Here is a 19,734-nt window from a genome sequence, read left to right on the forward strand (position 1 = left end):
GTTTTACATTTTTCTCCCGGTCTGTCCAGGGCCCTTTACTATGATACCTGCCAGAACAGTCAGTGGTGGTAACTGGGCACCATCTAGCTGTCCTGGGCTCAGTCTGGCGGAGGCTGTGGTAGTTGTGGTCCATTAGTCCTTTGAACTAATCTTTCCTTTGTGTCTTTGCTCTTCTTCATTCTCCTTTGCTCCAGTCGGAATGGGACCAGTAGACATATCTTAGATGGCTGCTCGCTTTTAAGACCCCAGATGCTACTCCCCACAGTTGGATGTAGAACATTTTTTTATAGACTATGTTATGCCAATTGAGCTAGGTGTCCCCCGAAACCATGGTCCACAGCCCTCAGCCCAGTAGCTCAGTCCCTCAGGGCTTTTGGATATGTCTGTGAAGCTTCTCTGACTTCGCCCTGGCCAAGTTGTGCTGACTTCCCCGGTATCGTCTACTGCTTTACCCTACCCTTCACCAAAGTTACTACCTATTTACAATCTAGTTAGTGTTTTTCCCTCCCCACCAATCCCCTCCCTCGTAACCATCAAAGATTGTTTCTTTGTGTAAACCTTCTCAGGAGTTTTTATAATAGTGGTCTCATACAGTATTTGTCCTTTTGTGATTGACTTATTTCACTCAGCATAATGCCCTCCAGATTCATCCATGTTGTGAGATGTTTCGCAGATTCACCATTATTCCTTATCATTGTGTAGTATTACATTTTGTGTATGTATCATAGTTTGTTTGTTCTTTCATCTGTTGATGGGCACTTAGGTTGTTTCCATCTTTTTGCTATTGTGAATGATGCTGCAATGAACATGGGTGTGCATATGTCTATTGATGAGACAGCTTTTATTTCTCTAGGATATATTCCTAGGAGTGAGATTGCTGGATCATATGGTATTTCTACTTCTAGCTTTTCAAGGAAGTGCCATATATCATTTTCCAAAATGGTTGTACCATTTTGCATTCCCACCAGCAGTTCATAAGAGTTCCAGTCTTCCCTCAACCTCTCCAACATTTGTTATTTTCTGTTTGATTTTTGCCAGTAATGTTGGGGTGAGATGGTATCTCTTTGTAGTTTTGATCTGCATTTCTCTAATGGCTAGTGATCGCAAGCATTTCCTCATATGTCTGTTAGCTGTCTGAATGTTTTCTTTGGTGAAGTGTCTGTTCATATCTTTTGTCCATTTTTCAATTTGATTATTTGTCTTTTTTATTGTAGAGGTGTTGGAGTTTCCCATAGATTTTAGAGATTAGGCCTATGTCACAGCCAATTTTTTTTAGTTTTTTTTTTTTTTTCTTCCCCTAGCAGAACTCCAATAAGACACTTAACAGTCTCCACTTCTTGACCTGGGTGAGGCATCACTCTTGATTGCATACAGGTGATTGCCTTGTAGAATATTTTTAAACCCTGACAGCTCTCCACAAGAGAAGCATGTTGTTAGGAAAGTGCAGTAGCTTTCAATTCCTCTTGACCTTTTAGGAAAAGTAATTTGAAATTTAGTGTTTGTGCTATGCCTTCACAGCATACGTGGAGAATGCAAGGTGGTATCATGTTGTCAATTATTTTATTTCCAGTTTACTGCTTCTCAAGCCTGGCCGTTATGCTATTACCTGTAAGTTCAGTATTGTGCCTCTCCTTTTCTCTGGGGGCTGGCATGAGTGTCCAGTGGAAAAGAGGAAAAAAAAAAAAGAAAACCCACGAAACCCAGTTGCCATCAAGTCGATTCTGACTCATGGCGACTCCCACGTGTGTCACGATAGAACTGTGCTCCATAGGGTTTTCAATGGCTCACTTTGGGGAAGTAGATCACTAGGCTTTTCTTCTGAGGTTCCGCTGGGTGGACTTGAATTTCTAATCTTTTGTTTAGTAGCTGCATGTGTTGACCATTTGCGACAGTGCCCAGTGAAGGAAGCAGGAAATCCATCTTTCAGGCTTAATGCTAATGGTACAAGGATGCATGGAGCCTGGACCCCAAAAGACAGCATTTCCACACCACCTTCCTCACCAGTCTATAAAACATAGCTGAAATATCATCTCCTCACTTGGCAGACGGTAAACAGAAGCTCAGAGTGCACAAGGCCAGGCCAAGACCTCTCAGAGAGTTAGGGGAGAGCTAATAGGGCACAGCCTGATGCAATGGTGGGATAGAAAGAACATGGACTTAGCATTGGACAGACTGAACTTTGAACTCCACCTCTATTAGCCCTGTGATTTTTAGGCAAATGACCTCACTCTCCAAGCCTTGGACTCCTCCTCTTCATATAAAAATAAATCCACCTACTGCCATCAAGTTGGTGCCAGCTCATAGCTACCCTATAGGGTTACCAAGGCTGTAAATCTCTATGGAAACAGACTGTCATGTAAGGAGAATGGCTAATACTTATTGAAGGCTTGGTATATGCTGGCTGTTTCTGCTCTAAATGCTTTTACATGTGGTGGCTAATTAAATTCTCAAAGCAACAGAAGTTCTAGGAGGTAGGTACTACCGTTATTACCTTTTCGCAGTTGAGAAAACAGAGTCGCAGAAGGGTCAAGTTAGCTGGCTAGGGACAATCATCCAGGAAGTGGGAGAGTTGAAACCTGAAAGTAGGTGGTCAGCTTCTGAGCCCATGCTCAACCTTTATGCTAAACTGTCATGTGGGGAGATAACACTTACTCCCTCCAGGGTTGTTGCAGAGTATAACCCTAAATGTTTTAACACTCAACAGTGCCTGACATATAAAAAGAGAAAACAAACTAAACCCAGTGCCGTCGAGTCGATTCCGACTCATAGCGACCCCATATCCTGACATATAGAGGTGCGCAATGAGCATTGACTTTATTGTCGTTGATGAAAAAACAACCTATTTGAGAAACAGTTCACCCGAAGACTGCACATGAAGCCTTTTGTTCACTAAGATTCATCACTCCCCCTTCCAGGAACCCATGATACCTTGTCTAAGACGAGGAGGAGGTTGTGAATCTGGGCCTTAAGGATAAACTGCTCAAGGGTCGAGCAGGGTGTGGGGAAGGGTGTACCAGGCAGAGGCGGCAACATTGGCAAAAAAAACAAAAACAAACAAACAAAAAAACCCAGTGTGTGTTTGCAAATAAAACCAGGTAGGGGCTGTTGGATTTTACTCATATGTTAACGGCTGTGGGACCTTCCCTACACCTCAGCCTACTTCATCCTCGTCAAAACCCGGACCTCAGGCGCCACCTGGTGGCGGTCACTGATACCAACAGGGCAGGAAAACCATTGCGTAAAAGCCACCCACCCCACTTCCTTGGATTGTCCCTTCTTGTCCCTTTCCCCAGAATTGGACTTCCTGAAAAAGTGATATAACAACAATCAAGGGAAATTTATTATTTAAAAATTACACTTATTTTCCATTTATCAAAGCCTACCAGAAAACCCATCAGTGCCTGCTTATTACAGAAAATTTGGGAAAATACAGAAAAGAATAAAGAAGAAAACCAGTCACCTTTAATTCCATTGCCCAGAAGTAAGTGTTTTTCTCTGCATATAATTTTCAGATAGCTGAGGATTAGTGTGTGTATATATATATATATCTATTCATATATACATATAAATATATATGGACTCAACTATGTTTAAATATATGTTGAGTAGTTTTGTGAACAAAGCCTTTGTGTGGGTGTTGGGAGTCAGGTTCTGGTGTTAGACCAACCTGAGTTTGAATCCTTTCTTTTCCTTTACTAGCTGTGTGACTTGGGCAAATGGCTTCTCTTTTCTGAGTAGCAATCTCCTTCCTCATCTGTAAAATGTGGTAAAGGGACCTATCCCAGGGTTGTTGTGGAGTTTAAATGACACAATGTATGTATGCAAAAATGCTTAGCACAGGGCCTGGCACAGAGAGATTTTTCACTGATAATAAATTACCATGTAAAACTTACTCTGCCTTCTGATTTTTAGCAGAAATCTTCAGACACAGGAGTGATTTCTGAGTCCAAGGACATGAAGAATGTCAAGGCTGATACCGTTTGCCAAAATTGAAAGGAAAATTTCAACCAACATCTTGTGTTTCCAGTACCACAGCTGTTCTCATTTGTTTGTATATTCTTTCAGGCCCTGTTCACATAGAATTTTTTAAGCCTTGTATTTTTTTTTTAATTACAAGGCTTGCACCAGTTGCCTTAATACAACTTTGTGACATTTTCCTAAGTACCTAAAGCTGTCCTTGATGGCATTTGCCATAATTCATTTAACTGTTTCCTTAGTGTTGTATATCTGGGTAGTATAATTTTTTTCAATTAATTGATTCATTCATTCATTTAATAAATTGTCGTGAATGCCTACTCTTTGCCAGGCACTCTGCTAGTCATTGGGATACCGTGGTCAACAAGAACAGCACACTCCTTACTTGTGGCACTTTGACTCTGGCCAGGGAGACAGACTATAACAAGTAAGCAAACAAGTAAAACTAAAGTGATAAACTGTGGTACGCACTGTGAAGCAAAGGAGAGCACTACTGGAGAGACCTACTTTATTTATATATTCATGTATTTTTTGGAAGTAGTCCTAGTCCTTAAATCTAGTGTGCTCTTTGTTTCTCAGTAGCCACAGCTGAAGCTTCTCTTTCAAGAGCTCCCCATATGGGATTAAAGTTTCCACTCATACGTTTTAGACCTTCTGAGAAATTAGAACTCACCGTGGTGTTCAAAGACCCCAAAAATCAGGCTCAAATTGGTCTTGTTTCCTGTCCTTCCTTCCTCCAAGGCTTGTGTTCAATCACTCCAGCCTGTTCCTTGCCGTCCTGAAGAGGCTTATGATTATCTCCTTCTTAAATGTGTTTGTACTGTGCCTTTTCCTCACCTCCCTGCTCAGTTAAAAACAAAACAAAAAAACAAACCTGTTGCCATCAAGTCAATTCCAACTCATAGCGACCCTATTAGGACAGAGTAGAACTGCCTCATAGGGTTTCCAAGGAGTGCCTGGTGGATTCAAACTGCCCGTCTTTTTGTCAATACAGGAGCTCAATTTGCCCTGGATGCCTTTGAAGCAGTAAGCAAATGTGCCCCCTTCTAGTGGACACAGCTTTGATTGGTGAGGTTTGATGGGCAGAGTACGGCTAGGTGACTTTCAGCCTGGGGTCACCTCCATGACTATGTGTGCAGCCCTAACCACAGCCTCAGAGATGACCACTTACTTTCTGTCTAATTCCTACTCCTCAAATACTCAGCTTATATTCTATGTCTAATATGAATCTTGGCTTGGCTTTCTAATTCACAGTAAATTCTCCATTCCTTGAACTCCTAAATAATTTTTATTTTTCACTCTGCCTCAATCATATACTGACTTGTAATTCTTCTCTTGTCCTCAGGAACACTGAGGAAAATTTATTCAAGAAGAAGACAGATATCTGAGCTGGGTTTTCCAGGCAGAGACACAAAGGAAGAGGAAGTCAAAGCAGTGTGTACAAAGGCATGGAGGCAGGGAGAGCAGGATGATTCCAGAGAATGGTGAGAAGTTCTGTATGGCTGGAGATTGGGGTGAGTGGTGGAGAGGTCAGCAGAGGCAGAGAGATAGGCTGATTAAGGTGCTTGGATTTTGTCTTGTGAGAAACAAGGGGAGGTTTCTAAGCAGGTCTGGTTGCAGAGTGGAGAATGGATGGGAGCCTGGTGGAGACCAGAGACAGGGAGACCCATGCGGAGGCTGGTGCAATGGCTCAGGCTAAAGGCAGAAGCCTGGATTATGGCAGTGATAATAGGAATGGATTAAGAGAGGAAAGAAAGGAGAGGCATTTCAAAGTAAAACATCTAAGACATTAAAAAAAAAAAAGAGAGACATTAGGTGGTGACAAAATGGTTTTAGGGGACAAGGGAGACTTTGTAATTTTCAAGCACGGGTAACTTAATGAAGGCAGTGCTACTTGCTGAGATAGGGATGCCAGGAAGGGTGACAGAGTTTGAGGGGGTAGGTTGGTGGAGAAAGATTAGGGACGGTAAAGGCTTCTCACTGGTACCATGGACAGCTCTAAGGATCTGCAGAGGCCCTTGAAATAGAATCAAACAATGGCTCTTGATCTTGGCTACCTTAGGGTCAGCAGAAAAGCTGATTTAGCTTGCAGATTCCCAGGCCCACTCAACTGTATCGCACCAAAGTCTCTGGGGGGTAAGGTTCAGGGGCCTGGATTGCACTCCAGGTAACTCGGGTGCAGGCAGTCAGATGACCGTATCTAAAGAAACACTGGAACAAAGCCATGGTGGGCTCTGGGGAAGAGACAAGAGCACCCTCTGCTGCTAAAAAGGCAGATTGGACCTCTTGAGTTTATGACTTGCACATTTTGAGGCTGCTTATTCACCAGTGAAACCCTGGACTAAAAGAAAGAAACCAGAGGCCTAGAGAGAAGAGTGAGGAAAAGGGCTCACTTTGCTCCATGTGGAGCCCTTGTGGCACAGTGGTTAAGAGTTTGGCTGTTAATCAAACGGTCCAGTTCGAATCCACCAGCAGCTCCTTGGAAACCCTATGGGGCAGTTCTACTCTATAGAGTCGGTATGAGTCAGAAACAACTTGACGGCAACGGAGTTGTTTTTAACTCGATAACTTCTGTGTTTTTTTCACACTAGTGAGGAGACAGAGTGCAGTAAGTGGCACTGTCTTCGCTCTGGGTTGCTGTTACATCATCCCAACCTCATTCACTTCCTCCAACCAAATGTGGCTTCTTCAGCTGAAAGGGGAGAGCCCTCTCCTTGGATTGGCTTTAAAAATCGTGACATAATAAGCAAAAGCAGTTGTTGTAACTAGTCTTCAACTAGACTATAGGGTCGCTAGGAGTCGGAATCGACTCGAAGGCAACGGGTTTTCATCTAGACTGGGTATCTGAATGGCTTCTCCACAGTTTCCCAATCTCAATGAGACCTCCCTGAGAACAGGAAAAGCGTCTCCCCTCTCAGTGAGGGGGCTCTCCTAGGGCAGGAAAGGGTTTCTTCCAACGGACGGCTGCTCCTTGAGGGTGTGGACTTGTCACGTCCATCACCAGATTGAGGTGCTTCCCGATGGTGGCGTTCACAGGGAGTGTGTGTGGGGAGCAGGGAAAAGTAGGCCTCTTGTTATGTGCGCAACACCTTTCTACACTCAACTCGCCTCCGCCTTCCCGCTTCAAGTTCTACGCCCTCGGAAACCTTGTGGGTTCTCTGGATGGGCTGGCCCAGGCGGCTTTTTGCCCTCTTCCAAGATGGCCGCCGCCGCCTCTGTGACAGGCCTGGTCACGTGGACATATCCGCCTATGAGGTCGCTGGGGCTGGGTCGGCGATTGTCCCTTTCCGGCCCCCGTCCCCAGGCGGTGACTGCCCTTGTCAACCCGAGCCTGAGCGATCATGGCAACGGGCTCGGGCGGGGAGCGCGTGGCGGCAGTGGCAGCGGCGACAGCTTGGTCGCGGTCCGGGGCGGCGGAGCGGCGGCGACGGCGGCGGTGGCACTGGCACTGGCACCGGCCCTGAGCGCCATGCTGCCGGGCATCTCCGAGAGGCAGCAGGCGGCCCCATGGGAGGCGGAGGAGGTGGCCGCGGCCGCAGCGGAGGCGACTGAGGAGCAGGTCCTCGTGGACACGGGCGCGGCCGGGGAGCCGGAGCGCAAGACCGGGGGGGAGCAGCTCAGGGACCCGGCCCCGGCCCGGCCCCGCGCGGCCGAGGAGGGGGACGTCCGCGACCCGCCGCGGCCGTCGCCCTCGCTGCCCGTGTCCGAACCTGCTCCAGCGCAGGACCTGTGCCCTCATGGCAAACCCAGGAGCAAGGGCCGAAGCTGCAAGCGGGGCTCAGGCCGCCGTCCCGACGAGTCCCGACCTCGGCGGCCGGTCACCGTGGACAGCTCCAAGGCCAGGACCTCCCTGGACGCTCTGAAGATCAGCATCCGCCAGCTCAAGTGGAAGGAGGTGAGGCCCGGCCTGCCGTGTGGGCACAGGGGGGTGGACAGAACGACCTCAAAGGATCCTGCACGGCCCAAGCCAGGTCGGCGGGCAAGGGTCGAGCTCCTGCGGTGCGCCACGCTGGAGCCTGCTTGTCAGCCACAATCTCCTCATCTTTCAAGGCCTAGCCCCAGAGTCGCTTCCACCAAGAAAGCTTCCCAGACCCCTCCAGACCAAGTCAGCTATTCTGTGCTCTGACTCCCCTAAAGCTCTTTACATGGTCTGCAGCCTTCCAAACTGGCGTCTTCACACTGTAGTTACTTGCTTATATCCTGTCTCATCCACAAGCTTGTGAGTCCCTGGGGATGGGGACCCTGTCTCTTTCACGTACTCATTTTAAGTCATATTTGTTTAGCACTTATTGCCAGACTCTTGGGCACTTTAACAGTTTGTGCTTTGGAGACAGGCTGACCTGGGGTCTCGCTACACACTGCTACTTAGCTGTGTGATCTTGAGCAAGTTGCTTCACCTCTTAAGCCTATTTCCTCCTCTGTAAAGTGAGGCTAATAATACATATCTCATAGTTTTGTTGGAATTAAAAGACTCACTGCTTAATGTAGCATAGCACAAGTATGCAGTAAATGGTAACTCATCTTGCCACCCTTTACTCTCTTTCCTCCTTCAAAATCACCACCATCATCATCATCAGTGCAGACACTGTATTTTATGTTCCAGGGCTTGGCATATAGTAGGTGTCAGTAAGTGGTGGGTGAAAGAGTGAGTGAAGAAATGGGTTATTCATCTCTGAACCAATTTTAGACTTGGTGGGTACCAGGATGAAGCACCGATTACATCCAGAGGTGTATGTTGCAGTTGGCTAAGTGTATAAAGCCATTTGTCTTTATTTGCAACCTATAGGGCTGCTGAATGTGCTCTTGGTGCTGCCAGGATTGCAGTTTAGGGTAGGGCAGTCTGGAGACTTACGCCCAGTTGCAGCAAGCAACACTAGAACTCTGGTACCTACCCCTGTGCCTTGGCTCTGGTAGGTTCAGTAATGGTTTTACAAAGTTGGAACATGAAGAGAGGTAGTTGCAGAAAGGATTTATGTGGTCAGAGGGTTCATGTCCCAGCAAGATGGAGTCATGTGGTTTGTGCAGAAGTCAAGAATCAGGCAGGGCAGACTTCCAGGTGGGTAGAGGTCAGCACTGGGGAAGTCTGACCCCAGGCGCCAAGTCCCTCAGCCTTGGGGCTTGGGATGCAGGGAAGAACTTTAATGCCTGGGAAATCTGAGGAAAGCAAGGGAGCACTCCCAGTTCTGGAGTATCTGGGTTTATGGAGAGGGCCTCAGGTCCAGGCCAGAGATATGAGGGTCAGAACAAGGTTAACTGGAGAACTCATAAGTGCCACATCCTAATGAACAGAGAACCCTGGGACTGAAACCAGGCCATGGAGTCAGGCAAGGCTGACTCACCCAAACAGAATCTATGCTTCGCCCTGTGGGAGAGAGGGATGCAAAGTGGGCTAGATCTTGTTCTCTAAGAGACATGGTCCCAGATGGACTCAGAAATCATCAGGCATACATGCCAGTTGAGGTTCATTCATTCATTCAGTAAATGTCCCTATGGAGGTGCCACATTCTGTGCTGGGCCCTGGAATCAAAGATGGTTATGATGTAACCTTTGCCCTCACAAGTAAAGTAGTAATTGCAGTAATTACAGGACCTTTTCTGTTGCTTCCTGAAATGCTCTTTTCCCAGCAATTTGCATGGCTTACTGTCACTTCTTCAGATCTCTGATCAAATGCCACTTCCTCAGAGAGGCTTGATAAGGCTCCAACCTTGCTCTTTATATTTTTTCCATAGCACTTAACGCTACCTGACATTATATTATGTATTGTTTGTTTATTGTCTGTCTGCTTCTTTCACTAGAATGTAAGCTCCATGAGGGCAGGAGCCTTATTTCATTTCCTGTTGTATCTTCAGGTGTTTGGCACATAGAAGTTGCTCAATAAATATTTGTTGAATGGTTGAATATATTATGTGATGAGTGTTTCTCTATATATGTAAAGGTATAAGTGCTGTGGGAGCTAGAGGACGGGCACTTCAGGACGTGCTCCCTGGAGGCAATAAACCTGCGCTGAGTCTTGAGTGCTGGAAATGAATAGGAGTTAGCAAGGGGCTGTGGATCCCTGGTGGAGCGAGTAGTATGGGCAAAGCAGAGGTACATATTGGCTTTGCAAGTTGTTCAGTATGGCCAGATCATAAAGCGGGAGGTGGATGGTGAGAGACAAGGCTGGAGAAGTGAGGCCTCCTATGAGATTTGAACTTTTTTTGAAGGCTGTGTGAGCCGTTACAGAATTTTAAGGTTCTTCCATTTTTCAGCTGTGCTTCTTAGGGCAAGTCAGTTTAATCCTTAGTCTTCAGTTTTCTATCTGTAAAATGGGGATGAGTAGAGCTAGTGCAGTGGTTCTCAGTTAAAGCTAGTTCTTTACTGCTACATGCCAACCCTCTGATGATTCAGCCCACACACTGGTAATGTTAATTTACATGAGACCTTGCACTGGTGGGCAATTTGTAGGCAATTTCTAGGGCACTGGCGGTGCAATGGTTAAGAGCTCGGCTGCCAACCAAAAGGTCAGCAGTTCAAATCCTCCAATCACTCCTTGGAAACCCTGTGGGGCAGTTCTACTCTGTCCTATAGGGTCACTATGAGTTGGAATCCACCCAATAGCAATGAGTAGTTGAACTGCCCAGCCTCTCCCATGCCTTTTTCTCCCTCTCGGAAAGTGTATTGGCATGTAAGTGGAGATGCTCATTCTAATATATTTTAAGACCTAATTTGCTCTCAGCAGTAAGACTTAACTATCAGACATTCGATTATTTACTCAGTGTCACTTTTCCTCATTAGTCTGTGAGTTCCTGAGGGCAGGGTAGTGTCTGACTTGTTCACTGTGTGTCTCCTGGGTCCAAAACATGTAGGTGTTCAATAACTGTTCACCAAATGAGTGAAGGAAATACTCGCAACAGAGCTCACATCTCATCGTGACATCCTAGAATGTGGTGTTTGAAAAATACCAGGTTAGATAATCTTCTATGATTATGTTATGCTTAGCATTCACTACAAAGCTAACCATGTGACAGGTAACGTATATATAAACCAGGTACTTACAAAGTGCAAATGCATGACCTTTCCAGGCCTTAGTTTCCCCATCTGTTACAGGGGTGGTTTTGGACCACATCATCTCTAAAGTACCTCCCAGCATTGATGTTCTAAGAATGGGCATATCTACCGGGAGCAGGGCAGCAAGGGGTTGAGCAACAGTGTCCTTTGAATGCAGAACTGTGTCGCTGCTGCAGGGCTTGGGAGTACTGGTTGGCTGGTTTTGGGGAGGTAAGAAATCAGGTCATGAATACCAACCAGAGTGGAAGTTCTGTGTCTTCTTTTGTGGGGGTGTAGTGAGGGGCTATATAACACACTCCATTTAACTGGCAGCACTGAGTCAGCATGTGAATTCAGAAGTTTTCTTCAGCTACAGGGCACAATCTACCCCTCCCCCCCACCTCGCCACCATCCTTGGCTTTTTATTCCATGTGCATTTAACAACAACCACAATAATAATGAACTCTTACATAGATCTTACTCTTTGCTAGGCACTGTTCTAAGTGCTGTCCATATATAAACTTACTTGATTATCACCATAACCCAATAAAATAAGTTCTTTTTGTCTCCATTTTAAAGATGAGGAAGTTGAAGTACACAGAGGTTAAGTAACTTATCTAAGGTCACACAGCTAGTAAGTGGCAGAGTTAGCTTTTGAAATGGGCATTCCATTTGAAACCACACTTCAATTCCATGCTCTTCTCCGCTACTCTGTTGGCAGACCCTGGGTTAGGAACTGGAGATGTAAATAGGGTATATACTCCTTCTCCTCAAGGAGCTGCCAATCCAGAGGGACAGATAGTGCAAATATATAATTACGGTCCAGTCTGGTGGGGCAGTGTTAGAGGTGAGCACAGGGGGCTGTGAGTATACTGAGAAGAGGTGTCTCTTGTGTAGGAGGTGTGGGCTATAGGAGGGCTTAGAGGGAAGGTGATGCCTGGACTGAGTTTTTAAACAGTAGCTAGGAGATAGCCAGGCAGTTGAATGGGTAAAGGGCACCCCATAGAGTATGAGGAAAGGCAGGGAGTGTCAACCCAGATCTATACTCAGAATGGGATAATGGGAGTTTAGGGAGTGCATTGGAGAGTGAAGAGAGATGAAGGAGGATCCAGATCACAGAGGACTTTGAAGGACATGCCAAGAAGCTTGAGTTTCAGACTGAATTTGTTCACAGATTGCTTGCCATATATAGATCGAGCTTCCCTTGCCCATTTTCCTGCACTCGCAAGAGAACCATGCCAACTCCCTGATGATTCAGTTTTCAGGCATATCCATTCTGAGTCAGGTCTTATTCAACTGAGTTCATAATTTCAAATTTGTTTCTCAAGAGAAGATTTATAGACATTAGCTCAGTGAACTTATAGGTCATACTAAAATTTTATTCTAGAATAGCAGAATTGTGTTTAGAGGGTCACCACTGAAGTTGCTACATGAAAGAGAGGCATGGTTCCTGGTTCGTAGAAAATGCTCAGTAAATGTTTATGGAATTGTACAGTCCTCTTCCAATTGTGTGAACTTCTCTCCCTATCCCCTGTCATATTCTTTTGCAATTTTGCTACTCTCATTAATGAAAACCTTAGAGAAAAGAACACCACAGGGAATAGATGCCAGTATTGTTGTGAGCTGCCCTCCTTGGAGATGTGGGTTTTGTATATGGGCACAGTGGTGCCATGGACACCAGCTAATATGACTGAGAGTGCTGAGAGATTTGATAGAGGGACATTTGTTGGAAATAGTTTGCATAAGTCCCTGCCCTGAGATCTATTACAGTGTGATCTCTTTGTTTCAGAGATTCCAAATCTTGAGTTGTTTTCTGAAATTTATCCATGTTTTATTCAGAACATGTGTACAGTTATTATATTGTCCTACTTATGACTTGGATAATATTAGCTATAATATATAATATTTACTAAATATCTGTTATGTGCTAGGCACTGTACTGGAGTCTTTGGATGGCACAGATGGTTAAATGCTCTTCTACTAGCTAAAACATTGGCGACTTAAACCCACCCAGAGGCTCCTTGGAAGACAGGCCTGGCAATTTGGTCCTGAAAGGTCACAGCCTTGAAAACCCTATGGAGCAGTTCTACTCTGCACACTTGGCATTACCATAAGTCAGAGTCACTCGCCAGCAACTGACAACAATAACAAGGCATTGTACTAAGTGCTTTATGCTAATTAAATTGTATTGAGCATTTACCATGGATTATTTTATTTAATTCTCACAGCAACCCTCTGAAGTAGATCCTATTATCATCTCCAATTTACAGATGAGGAAACAGGTTTAGAGAGAGAAATTGGTACAGGCTAGCCCAAGGCCATGCGGCTAACAAGCTACAGAGCTATCCAGGCTTGTGCTCATAACTAGTGTACAGTCCTATACCACCTTTGCTAATCCTTTGTTAAAAACCACCCTGAATGGAGTTATTCTATTATTCCCAAATAACAATTGAAAAAGCTGAGTAGGTGAGAGAGTCAGGGTTTAAAAAGTCACCTGTCTCATTCCAAAGCCCCCATTTAATGTACTATATAATTCTATATTTCTTAACCCCCCATTCCTCATCTGACCCATAACCCTTAAATAGCAGTGGAGGCGCTCAGAACCAGCAGAGCGATATTGCAACTGGGACTTAAAATAAAACACGTTGAAATATATCCTGCCTGGCAGAGGGAGTACTGAGTACCTGCGACTTCCAAATCCTGCCTTGGTGCTGCCCCCAGAGGAGAGGTGATTCCTGTGCCATTTGACTAGCCGAGTCGCCCTGCTCCTCTGTGGAATGTGAGCCTGCTCTTTGAATGGCTCTGAATCAGATTCCTTTTGGAAGGAGCCAGGGTAGAAAGTGAAAAATGAGTAGTTTTAACCTCCCTCCCTTCCAGTTTTAATGATAGTCATTGCGATTTACTTCCCATTTTTTGAAAACAGCATTATGTTTAAGAATGGTTTATGTCCCATTCTATCAAATGTTTTACTTCAAAGACATGTTATTTTAATGTCTAATCCACCAGTTTTGCCTCTGCATGTTAAGCTTGTCATTCTATAAAAATCATAATTCACTACCACTTACGCTTTGAACAGTACGATATATGTAATGGCTTCATGAATTCACACTAACTTAGAGGACTTAAATAGCCCATTAAAAGACAATAAATTCCAGGGGCTCATATTCAAATTCTATAACTACTACAAAATTAAAATTTTCATTTATAGCAGGTGTTGCAGTTGCTAGAGCTGTTTTCTGTGTTATGAAACATACACTTTGTATTGTGTCTCAGTTTTGGTAGTGCTCTGGGTTCTGGTATTGGATCAGTAGAAGTTGGCTGCAAAAATGTAGTCATATATTTTCTTTTACTTTTAAATCTATCCCTTGAGAAGGACGTGTTGTAAAGGTAATTGACCACTCTTTAAGTGCCTTCTTTAAAGGGGAAGTGGTGTGTCCTGGAATTAGCAGAGTTTTAGAATCAGACAGATATGTGTTAAAATTCTTGCCACTAACTGCTTGTGTGACTAAACTGTGAACAAAATACAGGACTTCTCTGAGTGTCAATTTCTTTATTGTGCAAATGAGCCTAGCGTTACTTATCTTGCACAATTTTTGTGAAGTTAAATAAGGGAATATATGTAAGTTGCCTTAGTTTAATGCTTGGTACACTGTGAGTACTCAGTTAATGTTACTTTTCCTTCTATTGGGTAAGGAACCCTGATAGTACAGTGGGTAACCTCTTGACTGCTACCCGAAAGGTCAGCAGTTAGAACCCATCAGCCACTCTGAAGGAGAAAGATGTGGCAGTTGGCTTCCATAAAGATTAAACCAAAAAACCAAACCCACTGCTGTTGAGTCGATCTTGACTCATAGTGACCCTGTAGAACAGAGCAGAACTGCCCCAGAGGGTTTCCAAGGCTGTAATCTTTACAGAAGCAGATTGCCACATCTTTCTCTGAGAGCCTCTGGTGGGTTTTAACTGCCAGTCTTTCGGATGGCAGCCAAGTGCTTTAACCATTGTACCATCAGAGCTCCTCTGTAAAGATTATGCCCTATGGGACAGTTCTACTCTGTCTTGTAGGGTTGCTATGAGTAAGAATCAACTCAATGGCTACAGGTTTGGTTAGTTTTTTGATACCTGTGGTTATAATCTCATTTGGGAATAGGTTTTCTTTGTTATGTTCGTGAGCCAGTATTAGTGTGGAGTGTGTTTTAATCAATCTCTTTTGAGATATAGAACAGATTAAGAAAGGAGAGACTGGAAGGAGGGAGCGGGCTGACTCAATAGGGGGAGAGTAAATGGGAGTATGGAGTAAGGTGTATATAAGCTTATATGTGACAGACTGACTTGATTTGTAAACTTGCACTTAAAGCACAATAAAAATTATTTAAAAAAAAAAAAGAGCGGATTAAGCAAGTAGCAAAAAGTATAGTTGGGGGAAGATAGATGCCACGCCACATGAGATCTCCAAGGAACCAAGAAACAAAAGCTGACAAGGACCTTCCTCTGGAGCCCACAGAGAGAGAAAGCCTTCCACTATAGCTGGCACCCTGAATTCAGACTTCTAGCCTCCTAAACTGTGAGAAAGTAAATTTCTGTTTGTTAAAGTCACCCCTTGTGGTATTTCTGTATAGCAGCACTAGATAACTAAGATAGCAGCCATCCTAGGCAGTATGAATTGGTACCCCACTGTGGTTTTGATGTGCATTTCCCTAATGTCTAATGTTGAGCATCTTTTCATGTGCTTATTGGCCATTTGTATATCTTCTTTGGAGAAATGTCCGTTCAAGTCCTTTGCCCATTTATAAATTGAATTGTTTATCTTTTTGATGTTGAGTTGTAGGAGTTCTTAATAAATTTTGGATATTAAATCCTTATCAGATATATGGTTACTGAATACTTTCTCCTATTCTGTAGATTGTCACTTCACTTTCTTGATAAAGTCCTTTGATGCACAAAAGCTTTAAATTTTGATGAAGTCTGATTTAACTATTTTTCTTTTGTGTTTTTGGTGCACTGTCTAAGAATCCACTGTCAAAAACTAGGTCCCAGAGCTTTATGCTTATGTTTTCTTCTAAGGGTTTTATGACTTTAGTTCTTATATTTAGGTCATTCATCCATTTTGAGTTAATTTTCATATATGATGTGAGGTATGGGTCCAAATTCATTCTTTTGCACATGGAGATCTAGTTGTCCCGGCACCATTTGCTGAGGAGATGACTCTTTCCACCTTTAATGGACTTGGCACCCTTGTTGAAAATCACTTGGCCATAAATGCATGGGTTTATTTCTGGACTCTCAGTTTTATTCCATTAGTCTAGCTGTCTGTCCTTTTACTGGTATCAAACTGTTTTGATTACTGCTCACAAAACAAATAAGGTGACTAGTTAACAGAAGAGAACTGCTGTTATATGCAAATATACCCATTAGCTGCAGGAAGGAATGTGAATTTTCTGAGCTGATTTCTTTATTTCGTAATTTCATCCGTAGTTAGCGCTCCCCACCGATCCTGGAAAGACCATAGCCAGACGTGGTTTTGAACCTTGGCTCTGCCACATAATAGCTTTGTGGCCCTGGACAAGTAGTTTTATCTCTCTGAGCTGCAGTTTCTGCATTTCTAAGAATGAGCCTGAAATACTCAGTAGGGTTGTTGTGTGGATTAAATTAGAAAACATTTAAAGCACCTGGTGCTTGAAAGTAAGAATATGTGTTAGTTTGCTTTTCCCTCTGATGAATTTCTGTGACATCTTAATTAACATTTTAGAAAAAAAAAAAAAAAGATGGTATGAATGGGAAAATCACCTAGCCATTCCTTTAATGGATTTTGAACCCCTCCTCTTCCCTGTGGTTCCTCGTCAGAAGCTGAGTCAGGTCCCTGAGCCTCCTCAACAAAGGTTACCATTTTGCTGGAGAGAACAATTATCTTGTTCTCTGTTCCAGATGAACTAACATCTCTCTCTCCTCACATCAAGTTGTGCCTTGCCTTAACAGATGCCTCTGCTGCCATTTGTGTACATGTTTGTTTCCCTGGGGGTTTTGAACCATTATCTAGTAATTTTTATAAATGTTTTGTAAGTCATAGCAGACATTTCTGGTGGCACCTTCACTTTGCCCATCTGCTTCTGTGTCATCTGAATAAAAACTTTCATCCTTCATAAAGCTGGGAGAATAGGGCAGTTTATCTCCTGTGCAGTCATCCCTAGGTATAGCTTTACTTTTTAAATAAGTTCTTCTGTACATCTGCCTAGAACTTTTCCTATTTTGTTCTTTATGCCCACAGGGAGATTTTATTTATTATTGTGTCAGAACGGTGGTTTATGGGAATTTTTTTAAAAAGCAACAATAGAACATTTTCTGGACATCTTAGATTATTAACAAAAACCTTTGTAAAAATTCCAAAACCAATATGTGCTTATAAAAAATTTATACAGTTCCCAAATATAGAAAATAAAGACTGGAAGTCCCTAGTTTTCATCCCCCTTCCTTTCCCTCTTCCCCTTTAATCCTACTCCTTGGAGCTAATACCGGGATTACAGCTCTGTATGCATCGTTCCAGATTTTTTTTTCTTATTCCTGTATGTATCAGGACTGGCCAGGTTGTACTGCAGTAACAAACACCTGCACAAATCAGGGGGTTAATACAACAAAAGTTTATTCTTGCTCATATTATGTATTCAATGTGGGTTGGTGGTGATGGGGGTAGGGGAATGGGTTGTTCATTTCGGTTTTTCAGAAACCCAGGCTTCCACGCAACACATGCTTCCATGAGATCACTGAGGACGAGGGAATGTGGCAAAGTGTGAATTGGTTCTTAAGACTTCTACCTGGAAGTAACATGTCACTTCTGTTCACATTTCATTTGCCCAAGCAAGTTAACATGATCGTGCCTAACTTCAGTAGACGGTGGGGATGTGCAGGTCTACCATGTGGGTGTAAAGAGGAGAATCAGAGTATTAGGTGAACCATGCTAATGACTACATATAAGTCATATGTAGAGATACACATATATATATAAATATAGAGAATTTTATTGTTTTTACAGCCATGCGGCCATTACACTATATATATAGTGCACGAGAACTGCTCTTCTAGCAACACCTCATGGACATCTTTCTCTGTTAGTGCATACAGGTTTATTTCATTTTAATAACAATCTGATAGTTCATTTTATGGATATATCACAATTTATTGATGGATGCTCTTTTTCTTTCTCCTACAAATAGCGATGCAGTAAACATCACTGGTTAAGCACCTCAAAACCAAAATCAAACTCAGCGCCTTCTAGTCGATTCCGACTCATAGCGACTCTATAGGACAGAGTAGAGCCGCCCCGTAGAGTTTCCAAGGAGCACCTGGTGGATTCGAATTGCTGGCCCTTTGGTTAGCAGCCGTAGCACTTAACCACTACGCCACCAGGGTTTCCGTTAAGCACGTACTTGTGCAAATATTTCTGTAGGATAAACTCGTAGAAATCAGTGTTAAAGGATGTATACTATTTATATTTTGATCTTTGCTACTGAATTGCTGCCAGCTGTGTATGCGAGTGTCTGTCTTCTCATATTCTCTTCTACACTGGATACTATTAATGCTCTAAATTTTTGCCAAATTGGTAGGTAAAAACATGTTTTTTTTAATTTACTTTTCTTTGTTAATAAGGTGCAGCTTTTTGCATACGTTTATTAGTCATTTGATCTACTTCATCTGTGAGTTGCCTGAATGTATTCTTTGTTCATTTATATTTTGAGTTGTTTATATTTTTCTTATTGCTTTGTAAGATTTCTCGATACATTACAGATAGTTACTTTTTGTCTCATCTATGTTATAAAAATTTTTCCACTTTTGGTTATTTAAACCTCTAATTACTAATCATTTGCCTTGCATATTCTACATTATTATAATTAAGATAGTTTTTCCTTCTCACGCACTAAAAGCAGCCTTTAATCTACAGCAATAGGTCTTTTTTTTTTTTTTCCAAGTTGGTTTAAGAGAACAGAAGAAACACACAATTCTGACTTCAGATGCTACTGAAGTTCTAGTGAATTAACAGGCTGCGTGGTGTCTTAAATTTCTATGGAACCATATATAATATGTGGAACTTTCACATACATTTATCTAACCTGACTTTTACTTTGTGCAGTATGGTCAATTTCATTATTTCTGTTTTTCGGATGTCAGTGTGGTATAGAGTTAGAGTTGGGTTTGAATTCCCACCCCTTGTAAGTTCTGTCCCATGGGGAGTCAGGAGTATACCAAAGTGAGTAAAAAAAAAAAAGTGAGTACCCAGTATTTATTCTGTTTTAACCCTCCCACCTTTCAGAGGTGTTAAGTGACATGCACCTTAGAACCAGTGGCCAGGTATTCTGGCTTTCAGGCCAGCTCTTGTCCCAGTGAACCATACTGCCCATCGGAATAGATTTTGATTACTTTGCATTTTAGAAATAAGGCCATCCAAAGTTAGTGCTTTCTTAAGTCATATAGTACAGGATTGGGCTTTGAGTCTAGGTGTTACTTTTGTTTAAAAAGCACATACCTCACTTATGTAAATAATCCTTGTATACTGTTTAAAGTTGCAAAAATAGGAAAAAAAATACAATTCCACCATTGCAATGCAATCACTGTTTTCATGTTGAAACATTTCCTTCCAGTATTTTGTTTAGGCATATATTTTCAGGTTTTACAAAGCTCATAAAATGTGATTATATTATTAGGTTAATACCAATGCCCAAATTATGATTTAAACATTTTTCCATG

The 19,734-nt window shown here is 43.0% G+C and overlaps 1 protein-coding gene across 2 annotated transcripts in view; it reads left to right on the forward strand.

Moving 5' to 3' along the window:
• Positions 1 to 7,444: 7,444 nt before the first annotated feature.
• TTLL11 (tubulin tyrosine ligase like 11) overlaps positions 7,445 to 19,734 on the forward strand; it is a 302,560-nt gene continuing 290,270 nt past the window's right edge. For both annotated transcript variants that reach the window (XM_003407494.4, XM_023544971.2), the window contains exon 1: positions 7,445 to 7,870. In XM_003407494.4, coding sequence (XP_003407542.3) covers positions 7,445 to 7,870 — 426 coding nt within the window. The remainder of the gene's footprint in view (positions 7,871 to 19,734) is intronic.

This window comes from Loxodonta africana, chromosome 9, assembly GCF_030014295.1.
Source record: "Loxodonta africana isolate mLoxAfr1 chromosome 9, mLoxAfr1.hap2, whole genome shotgun sequence".
Lineage (NCBI taxonomy): Eukaryota > Metazoa > Chordata > Mammalia > Proboscidea > Elephantidae > Loxodonta > Loxodonta africana.